The sequence below is a fragment of the Larimichthys crocea genome, chromosome XI (assembly GCF_000972845.2).
Source record: "Larimichthys crocea isolate SSNF chromosome XI, L_crocea_2.0, whole genome shotgun sequence".
NCBI classification, from domain to species: Eukaryota; Metazoa; Chordata; class Actinopteri; family Sciaenidae; genus Larimichthys; species Larimichthys crocea.
Window position 1 is genome coordinate 22,097,551 of NC_040021.1, and position 11,127 is coordinate 22,108,677.

General features: G+C 41.4%; 2 protein-coding genes across 2 annotated transcripts in view; one reads left to right on the forward strand and one right to left on the reverse strand.

Moving 5' to 3' along the window:
* The first annotated feature begins 118 nt into the window (after nucleotides 1–118).
* selenol (selenoprotein L) lies at nucleotides 119–5,957 on the forward strand. Its single transcript, XM_019259156.2, has 9 exons — nucleotides 119–436; nucleotides 1,021–1,099; nucleotides 1,215–1,268; nucleotides 2,006–2,051; nucleotides 2,197–2,330; nucleotides 2,420–2,534; nucleotides 3,433–3,555; nucleotides 4,022–4,159; nucleotides 5,207–5,957. Exons 1-9 carry the CDS (start codon nucleotides 208–210, stop codon nucleotides 5,327–5,329), a joined length of 1,041 nt encoding a protein of 346 aa, XP_019114701.1. The 5' UTR covers nucleotides 119–207; the 3' UTR covers nucleotides 5,330–5,957.
* A 740-nt stretch (nucleotides 5,958–6,697) lies between these two features.
* clec11a (C-type lectin domain containing 11A) overlaps nucleotides 6,698–11,127 on the reverse strand; it is a 14,652-nt gene continuing 10,222 nt past the window's right edge. The window contains exons 2-5 of the mRNA XM_027284047.1: nucleotides 9,785–9,899; nucleotides 9,526–9,633; nucleotides 9,320–9,403; nucleotides 6,698–7,839 (exon numbers count right to left, since the gene is read on the reverse strand). Of these exons, the coding sequence (XP_027139848.1) occupies nucleotides 7,427–7,839; nucleotides 9,320–9,403; nucleotides 9,526–9,633; nucleotides 9,785–9,899 (720 nt within the window). The 3' untranslated portion in view covers nucleotides 6,698–7,426. The remainder of the gene's footprint in view (nucleotides 7,840–9,319; nucleotides 9,404–9,525; nucleotides 9,634–9,784; nucleotides 9,900–11,127) is intronic.

The following is an 11,127-nucleotide window of genomic DNA, read 5'->3' on the forward strand; positions in this document are numbered from 1 at the left end:
AAAGTTTTGTTATCTTGTCATCGAGAAAATATACGACCGCTTGAAGCTTCCGTAGGTACCTCTGCTTTAGTTATTTTGTATTTATTGTTCTAAATTTCTGACTTTAAATGAATAAAATATGAATATTCATCACATGCATCATAATAATGTCTTGCAGGTACTGAAGTCACCACTGGGTGCTGCAAGCTGAGTCCCACACTGAGTCACATGACTCCAGTCACGTGGTCAGGCTGCATTTATGTCCTCATGGCTGTCAGGATACTTCCGCCATCATCAGTCAGTGAGTGTGTGTGTGAGTGTGACAGAGAGGGAGAGGAGCCGGTGTTCATGATGGCCGAGGATGCGAGTGTGTGTGAGGAGACTCTGACAGACAGTCTGAGTCTGCTGGTCAACCTGAGCAAAGTCCTTCTGCAGAACGCCAAGCAAGAAGCTCAAGGTAGGAAGGAAGGAAGGAGGACAACATGTGGAAAATGGATTTTATGAATAGTATGTGATCAGTAAATCAGAATATAGAAGACATAAACAGCACTTCATGTGATTCTTTAAACATGTGGAAGATCACTGCTTTTAGACGACTGTAATCGAGGCGTGACCTGCTTATGAAAGTCTTAATTTGTGTTTCTAAATCATTTATATGTACGCCGAATCAAAGAGGACGCCATGGGAATTCAGTTAAATGTGTTTGTTTTAGTTCTACAATCTTTATTTAGAGCACAACTTCATAAAAATGAGTTCCCAACTTAGAATAAAGTGTTTGATTTCGTTGAATTGACTCAAATGAATGAGTTCAAACTGTGCAGCTGCATTTGTGATCACTCTGTGTGTTAACACGTGCTGCATTCGTCTAATATAAGTGTAATAATTTACAACTTTGTGTGTTTTATTAATTGGCTGCAGCACAAGCTGCTTCTTAAAGCAGATCAGTGTGATGGAGGATTAACGGCGTGAATCGTGTTGTAATCTAATCCCTGTCATGCTCTGACCGACCGACCTGAACTGTGGCTCTTTGTTCTCACTCAGAGTCTCTGGAGAGTTTTGTCCCGCATAAGATCACCACTCTGTTCGGCCTGATCACGGCCGGAGCGCAGTTCTACAAAAGGTGACGGAGGAGCTGTTACGACATATTATATTACACACATATATATAAATAAATAAGTAAATCATGTGTTTTTTAATCATGTGAACTCATGCTGTGTTTTGTTTCCGTCGAGCAGACTCGGAGTCAAGAAGAGGAGAGAGGCAGAGGCCGTCTGGCAGAAGTCTTATCAGTAAGTTTGTAATTATAAAACAATAATAAACAGTTAATACTTCAGTTAATCGATGTGTCGTACAAGTTATTAAGGCGTCGCAGCTTTTTATTGCTCCATGCTTCACCTGTTATACACCTTATACGTCTGTATTTACCTGTAATATCTATTTTAATGGATAAAAACTGTATAATTCAGGCACCAAATGCATCGTTTTTTAATCTGTTTTCTGTATTTTTATTGAATTTTCAATCACATATACACACATCTTCATAAAATGTACAAGATGTCCATGCAGTGTTCCGTGACGGCAGAATAAAAAAACTGTTGTATCCATTTTCACCCCAAACACCGGTGCAGAAAGGTTTCTCCATCACTGAGCCTCGGCTCGATCGTTATTGAACCCCGACGGCGCCGCTGCGGTCCGCTCAGTGGTTCCATTGAACGGGTTTAAACTGATTTAGCAGACCATGAAATATTCAGTGACGACGTTCAAAGACAGACAGAGTGATTTCTTACTTTAGTTCCTGACCCTCGTGTTCTCAGACTTTGATCAGTCACCTCATCTTGAACTAGAAGTTTATTAACAGTCAGATGCACAAAAGGAAAACTTGGCTGACCTCCCCTCGTGTATCCTCCTCCTCCTGTCATTGTGAGAGAGTTTCTGTGTTTGTTCACCGTCTGATTATTAATTATTTAAAGGAAATGGAAGCTCGCTGTCGACACCTCTTCATCACTTCACTTGTGTTTGTTTGCAGCCTTGCAGCAGTGAGAGAGCAGGTGGAGGAGCTCCTGCAGGTGGAGGTCTGTATGATTCATATTTATTATTTATTATTCAAATATAATTACTGATGCATTAATTATGAAGGTCACCCGCTGCTTATATTTTGTTATTATCGATATAAATGTGTTGTTTTTGTGTTTTTTTGCCATCTGTGTGTCTCTGCAGGATGAGTGGGACTCCTTCCTGGACGGCGTGGACAAAGGTCTGCAGACGACAGACCGACAGTTGGCAGGACCAGGAGCACAGATCGCAGACAGCCTGAGCCCGGAGACTCCGCTCACTGACGGACGGAGCGGAAAGTGAGTTCATAACCCGACTCTGAGCGTTTGTGAATCAGCATGAAGACGATCCGTGTACGACAGAAGTTTCTGTGTTGTGTGTTTTGAAGGAGCGTGACTCTGGGTCAGTACCTGGATCGGGGTAAGAAGCTGCTGCTGGTTCTCATCAGACATTTTGGATGACTACCGTGACGAGACCACGTGGCCGAGCTGGAGGCCAATCAGGTCAGATCTTTTACCGTGTCATCTCATCGCTCTGCGAATAAAAAGAGTTCGCATCTCTTTACTGGACAATACCTGGAGTCAGAGGGTCCCAAACTCCATGATTAAGATACATCATCAACTGACCTGCAGAAGTCCTTCCCGTGCAGACTGTCCAGTCAAGTTTTTAGTTTTGTGCTCGACTTGTTCTTGGCCAGAAGTGGCGACGTCTTAGCTCAGCGAACTGGAATTTAAGTTGTATAAATGTCCTGTGAACTCTCACTTTAACCCTCCTAAATCTTTTTTTTTTCTGGCCACAAACAACTCCAACATATTTTCCGTCTAAGCGTCTGCACTCGGCCTCGCAGCCACTACGCTTTACTCTTTATATGACATGAATTACAGGCAGCCGGACAAAAATGTGGAGAAGTTGGACGTTATCTGTTGGTTCTGCAAGAAACATTTGACTTTTTTGTCCTCCAAAGAAACATTTATTTACCCCAGAGTTTCATTTTCGGTGCAGTATATCATAATTTAATGAATCTTTGGGTAAATCACTTTTAAAAAATTAATAATTCTAAGAGATTATTGCAGGTATTTACCCTTTTACGAATAGCTATGGCACCACAGCAATAATTTCTACACACAACCACAAGTTAGTCAGTAAGTTAAGCATATAGCGGCTTTTAGGTAAGAACATACGTACATCTGGTTCACAGAAAAGTTGGTTTAAAGGTGTTTTAATCAAAACCAGGTCAACTTAAAGAACCGGTAATCAGGAAAAAAAGAATATTAAGCGTAAAAAGTTTCAAAGGTTCTCCAAAAAAAGAGTTCTTATGGATCAAACGGTTCTCTGGAGCGCTTATCAGGAACCAGCAGGGTGTCTTCATGTGTTCATATTTTTTGTTTTGTTTCTCTGCAGGCGCTCCTGAAGGCTCGGTCAGTGCAGGTCTTGGTGGTGTCTTTCGGCAGCGTGGAAGGAGCTCGGCTTTGGTTGGAGCAGACCGGATCCAGATTTGACATCATGCTGGATCCACAGAGAAAGGTCAGGATGTGCGTTAGCGCCACAATCCCAGACAGTTGATTGAAACTCGAGTCAAGTCTGAATGACACGATGAGGAAACGAAGTGAAGTTTCGGTCCGTGTTCACACTCAGTGCAGGTGCATGAAAATTAAAGGAGGCATCTATAATTCATGAAAATTAGAAATAACTGACTCAGCACGAGCTCGAAGGAAAGCAGAGGATTTACCAGCTGTTTGATGATGTGTCATAATAGACCGAGCGAGCCGTTCAGCCGCTCAGAGAAAGTCAAGCACCAGATGTTCGCAGACGTAAGACGGAAACCAGGGCGGGCGACCAAAAAAAACCTGAAGACAGAAGATTTTCCACATGCCACAGAGGCAATCATCACTCATGATGTGTGTGTGTGTGTGTGGGCGTGATGAAGACGATCCAGTGAAATACTTTTCATGCCGCTGAATTCAAAGTGGATGTTTTGTGTTTGCCACAGATCTACAGGAGCTTCGGCCTCGGCTCGTCCTACGCCAAGGTGATGAAGTTCGACTGCCTGCTGCAGTACTCGGAGTACGGAGCCGTGGGCAGGGACTTCCCTGACGTCCCCCCTCACCTGCTGGAAGATATCTACCAGGTACAAATAACTAGTATATGCCGTATATTTCAACATTATAAACAGACCTGAGTGGCACTTTTCTGGCTCCTGTTATCTCATTAATATTCCATCGACGGGATGTTTTAGAGGATGAGGTGGCGCTTGTGTAACCGGGTCTAGACTGTGGTCTGGGAGCTCGAGGCTTTTTTCTGTACCGCTGGTTTCTCATCTGAACACACTTATGACTTATGAAATTTAAAACACAGCAAAGTCTGAGAGTCGAGTCAGAGTCTTTGTATGTGGCAGCAAATATGAATTAATTCAGCAAACATATCAATGTGACTAAACTTTAAAGACTCATAAATGTTGTTTTTGGTCAGTTAGCTGTGTCGTAGTTTCATCGAACACAAATTAATTTAAGGATATGCATCATTTAAGATTAATATCAGCTGAAATAATGAAATAGTTCGTCAATATCAAGCACTAAAGCAGGAGTTAAGGGCCTAGTTACGCCACTTAATGTTGTACTTTAAAGTCCATGTATAATAAATATGTTTTTAACCACCCAGACAAATTTGAATCATTAAAAATGATGAAACATGTCGGATGAGTTCAGGAAATAACTTTGAAACACTCACACTCTCTCAGGGTGGCCTCAGCGTGTCATCGAGCCACCCTTTAAGGACCGCCCACAAAATCCTGAGACTGAAAACTGTTTTTTCAGTAACTATTTTCCAACATTTCTAAAGTATTTTGAAAGAAATCTGCCTTTATACGGTCTTTAGTGGTGCATATTCTCCTAATCCATCCGGTAACGATGCTGCCTAAAACGCAGGATTGGGTATCAACAAGAACGTGTGTCCGATGTATGCACCAGTGTAGTGTATTAGGCCCAAAACAGGATCTTTGGTGAAGTCATGACCCGCCCTACAGTGCCCAGGAGGAGAACCTGGCACCTTCTCCATACTGTGGTCCGAACTGGACTTGAACTGGCTCCGGTTCCCAAGCCATAGTCAACCTACAGACCGAGCTACCTCCAGGTGCACTGTGCTGTTTGAAGCTTTAATGTGTTTCTTGTTTCTTCAGATGGGAGGCAACTTTTTGCTGGACGAAGCAGGGAAGGTCGTTCTTTGTCACCCGTGTAAAAACCCTCTGGACAGGCCGACCGCGAAGGACATCCTGCAGGCGGTGAACCCAACGAAGCTGTGAATCAACAACCAAACGGACACCACAGAAGGAGAGCAGCTCTCTGACTCACGTTTATGACGTCACGCCTCGCACTCACGACGCCGTGAAGAGGCGTGACCGATGCCGAACCGTAGAGCAGAGACAGCCGAGCTTCTTTGTCGTGTCAGCGTTGCGATGGGAGCAATTTAAAATACTGTTACCTGATGTGAAGGCTTCACTTTAAAGGCGCTTTAAACAGATTTTTGCGCCTCCAAGTGGCAGAAAGAGGAACTTCTCTCCATAAATCATGTTACCTCTGCCTACCTCATGATTTTTTTTAATCTCGTCTTTAACTATAGATGTATTTTTAGAGGGAAAGGCATGTTTACAGTAGAAAAAACAACATATAAGTGCCTCTACAGATCTGATTTTTCCATATCTATATATATGAAATAAGTGTATACTGTAATTTATCATGAACTGAGCGGTTTGATGTAAATCACTCAGGATGACAACTCTAGATTTCTGATTAAACCTTAAAATGTGACAGAAGAATCAAAAAAATGTGAAGTACTAAATGTTGGCCTTGAGTATCTGCTCATATTTGTAGTCTTGTTGTTATTATTGATCAGATTGTTCCTGATTTTAATTAAAAAAAATGCTAATTTTACTATTTTATTGTTGCATATATTTACATCCATCCATCTTGGCAGCAGGTTTAGCAGTCGTCCTTCCCCACAGCGACACATACCTGCTCCTCCCGGAGGATCCCGAGGTGTTCCCAGCATAGATGGGCTATGTAGTCCCTCCAGCAGGTTCTGGCTCTGGCCCCGGGGTCTCTTCCTAGTTGAAAATGCCCGGAAAACCTCCAAAGGAAGGTACCCACCCATCCTAATTGGATGCCCAAAGGCTGAGACCGGCCACCCAACGCAGGAACCTAATTTTGGCCACTTGTATCCGCGATCTCATTCTCTCAGTCACTACCCGAAGCTCACGACCCTCATAGGTGAGGGTTGGAACATAGATGGAAAATCAAGATCAGAGCTCCTTCTTCCTCACAACGATCCGTTACGATGTCCGGTACACTTTCCATCGCACGCTCCATGTTTCCCGTCACTCCTGAACAAGATCCCGAGATACTTGAACTCCTTCACTTGGAGCAATCCACCGTTTTCCAGCGGGATGAAGGTCATTGTAGAGTTGCGTATATTTAGACGGCAATAAAAGTTCTAGCACTTTGGCTTCTTTTGTCGAATAAAAAGGTTTCGAATGGGAAAATATGACTAAAACTTGGATATTGTATCAGCACTATATACAGTATCCGATCTTTCTGGTGAAGTGAATCTCACGTTTTTTAGCTTTGACCTTGAGTAAAGATTCATAAAAAAAGCATTTACACTCAGCGTTTTATGTACATCTTTCTCATTTTACATACTGTAGGGCTCGAGATACATTTACATACAGTGACATTTGTGACGTTTTAAAGAGGATTCAGATGCGAGGTTAAAACTCTAAAAAGTGTTCTGGCCCGGACATGTTGAAGAATCAGCAGTTTAACGGCTTTCGCAACCGGTGCCAGGCTTTTGTAAAGATATCTTCAAAGATCTAAGTAAGTAACAGAAGAAGTGCTGCCTGATTCCTGTTAAACCCCCAAACAGACTGATTTATGTCTTCACGAGGTTCAGTATGTGCTGATTCTAAAGAAACTGGCTCCAAACATTTCAGGTTTTTCCCCTTTTTTCTTTTTTGGAAAGTTTGAAGAAATATTTAGAAAGAATCCACGTGTGAAATCACATCAGAGTCCTGACCGGTTTACATTCATATCACTGCAGCTGCATGAATAATATAACACTAGACATAATCAGATGAAGAAGTCTTACTCAGTACTTAAACTTAAATAGCAATACATGTGTTTGTGCGCATTTGAGACGTGTTTCACGAAGATACCGTGAAATATTTTCATTTTATCCTGCAAGATACTGACACTCCTCGAACACTGCCACAATAATCGCATATAGAAATGAAATTATACTGGGTATTTATAATTATTTAAAGCTAAATAAGTTATTTTATTTCTAACAAACAACTGGAGGTCAAAGTTTAAGGTGGTGAAGAGAGTAAAGCTTGAAAGAGTTCATCTTAAAGTGCCACCCTGTCATCGAACTCGCACACATAGTTCATGGTCCGATCGCAGTAGTGATCCCACCAGTCGCCGTCGTCCGACGACATCGCCACACAGTTCTCCCGCCTCCCCCCGTCCGGCTGGCTGGACAGGAAGTGTTTGCGCCACTGGAAGTACGACACCCTCGTCCCGTCGTCGAAAACGTACATGCCCTCAGATCGCAGGTCGTTGATGCCCAGCCAGACGGGCCAGTTCCCCGGGTGGAAGAAGGACTTCACGTAATCGGCGAGGGCTTCCTGCTCCTTGCGGTCTCGGGGCATCGCCATGCGGCCACCGCGTTCGAGGCACTTCCTGGCAGCTCCGGCGTAATCTTCGTAGCTGTTGTACACAAGATAACATTTGTATCCCATCCTGCGTCCCTTCTGGCAACCTAAAAGAAAAACAAGACGGATTACATAAATTAACTTGCCACTTGGGGGCAGTGCAACACGCTGTAAACACAACACTGACACGTTATCACCATATAAAGAAGTTATCTCTATAGAACTCACCTGTTGACATTATATTAAGGCTTAAAGTGATTGACAGGTAAGAGGTGAGAACAGCTGCCTTTTGTACCCGGGGCCATAAAACCAAAACAATGAGCTGAAAGATGCTAAAACGCACCTTGAACGCTCCTTGAATTTACCATTACACTGTAAAATGGTAACTGTGAAATTCACAGTGATTAACTGGCAGTCATTGACAAGTAACTCACGATAAAAAGAATCACCGTATTTAACTGGCAGCTATTGCCAAGTGAGTTACTGTAAAAAGAGTCATAAGTATTTAACCGGCAGCTATTGTTGTTGTTGTTGTTGTTGTTAATAGTTGTGATTCCTATTACAGTAGGTTACTTGTCAATGACAAGTAACCTACTGTAATAGGAATCACAGTGATTAACTGTCAGCTACTGACAAGTACTTTATTGTTAAATAATCAGTAACTAACTGGCAGCTATTGACAAGTAACTTATTGTTAAAGAATCAGTAACTAACTGGCAGCTATTGCCAAGTGAGTTACTGTAAAAAGAGTCATAAGTATTTTACTGGCAGCTATTGATAAGTAACTTACTGTAATAAGAAGCACAGTGATTAACTGTCAGCTACTGACAAGTACTTTATTGTTTAAAAAAAATCACAGTATTTAACTGGGAGCTATTGACACGTAACTTATTGTTAAAGAATCAGTAACTAACTGGAAGCTATTGACAAGTAACTTATTGTTAAAGAATTAGTATTTAACTGGCAGCAATTGGGGCCATAAAACGAAAACAATGAGCTGAAAGATGCTAAAACGCACCATATAACTGAAAGGTACTGCACAGTCGGGTTATAATTCACCATGATTTGTTAATATTTAAGTACAGATTAGTTTAGCTTTAAAGAAATCCACTAGGACAAAACACTTTGGTTGCAGACATCAGAGCAGGTTCTCAGTTTAGCTTCATTTATTTTCTTTGGATAAATTCTCTACGGCAGCATTTTTCTTTCCCTTTTCACAAATACTATCCAGAACTGTGTCTGGAAGCGATCCTTCAAATAAGGAGCTCTACCAGCTGCCACTGTTTGGATAGAAAGAATTGTTTTCTTCTTTCTAGTTTTAAATATTTGAGCCCACTTTCAAATTTATACAGCAAGAGCACAGAGTTACAAACAGTTATCTTTCACATTTGCATAATACTAAACCTGTTATTCTGTGTACATGCTGAAGATCACAGGTCTGTAACACAGCATCTGCAGCTCGAGCATGTACCTATGTCTTTAATCATCTCAGGGTCTCTTACTACCTGAAGACAAAAACATTGTTCTTTCAAACCACTTTTAAAGGCCACTCAGCGGCAGACAAAAGGGGAAAATAACTCTTAATACCTTCCAGTCTTCCTGTCTCCTTGCGGTTGTCCTTGCTGTGCTGGTAGACCTCCCGGATGTTGTCCTCCAGTTCCCCGACTTTAGCTGTGATGGGGGACAACAGAGGAGACGTTAAAGTCAGTACAAGGTGTAAGAACGTCTGTGAATGAAGAGAAATATGGATGTTATTGGATGATGATTAGTAAAAAAAGAAGTGGACATCCTACCATCCATCCTGGACAGACGGTCCATCAGCTGGCTGACTTTAACATCCAGGGTGTAGTGACCAACATTGAGCTTGTGGATCGCCTGGTCCATGCCGGCTAGTCTGGACACTGAGGAATAGAATATAATAGGATATGATGGAAAAACGAGAAAATAATAAGAGAATGATGAAATATTACTGTGCAACTTTAAGACTCAGTTAGTTTTGGACGAATATATGATGCAGATATTATAAGTATTTGTCTGTATCTGGAGACTCACAGACATAGTTGTATGAGGTTTCAAAGTCTGACACCGGGCTGGTTGGCTCTGGTTCCGGCTCTGGAAGAATATCAGGAACATCTCCCCTCGCCTTCTTCACCTCTGGCTGGAATGCCTGACACACAGAGAAAGAAATCCCAACGTCAACATTTCTCAGATGTTGTTTCTCACCACATTTAAACCCTGTTAACTTCTTTGCTCCAGTAGATGAGGTCAAAATCAAACCCAGCTTCCCCACAGCCAACCAGAAACACCCCTCATCCGCTGACAACCGGCTCATTAGGGGTCGTAGCAGCTGCAGTCCTGGTAATAAAATGGTTGTTAAATATTCAGTTTTATGAAATTAAGATGCCACTGTAACGAGGGCCATAATGGAAATACATGTCTGACTTATTGTGGCTTTAGCCTCAATAATCTTAATTATATGCAGGATGGGATGATTGTTCCTCAAATTTTCCATTACACTGTGAAATGGTAACTGTGAAATTCACAGTATTTAACCGGCAGCTATTGACAAGTAAGTTACTGTAAAAAGAGTCACAAGTGTTTAACCGGCAGCTATTGACAAGTAACTTACTGTAAAAGGAATCACAGTGATTAACTGGCAGCTATTGACAAGTACTTTATTGTTAAAAAATCACAGTAATTAACTGGAAGCTACTGACAAGTAACTTATTGTTAAAGAATCAGTAACTAACTGGCAGCTATTGACAGGTAACTTATTGTTAAAGAATCAGTATTTAACTGGCAGCCATTGGCAAGTAACTTACTATAAAAAGAATCACAGTATTTAACTTGCAGCTATTGACAAGTAACTTACTGTAAAAATAATCACAGTATTTAACTGGCAGCTATTGACAAGTAACTTACTGTAAAAAGAATAACAGCAATTAACTGACTGCCATTGACCAGTAACCTATTGTGAAAAGAATCACAGTAACTAACTGGCAGCCACTGACAGTAATTACCCAGTAAGTATTTACCGGGCAGCTATTGACAAGTAACTTATTGTAAAAAATAAATAAATCAAAGTAATTACCTGGCAGCTATTGACAAGTTGTTAATAGCTGTGATTCCTATTACAGTAGGTTACTTGTCAATGACAAGTAACCTACTGTAATAGGAATCGCAGTGATTAACTGTCATCTATTGACAAGTACTTTATTGTTAAAGAATCAGTAACTAACTGGCAGCTATTGACAAGTAACTTATTGTTAAAGAATCAGTAACTAACTGGCAGCTATTGACACGTAACTTATTGTTAAAGAATCAGTAACTAACTGGCAGCTATTTACAAGTAACTTATTGTTAAAGAATCAGTAACTAACTGGCAGCTATTTACA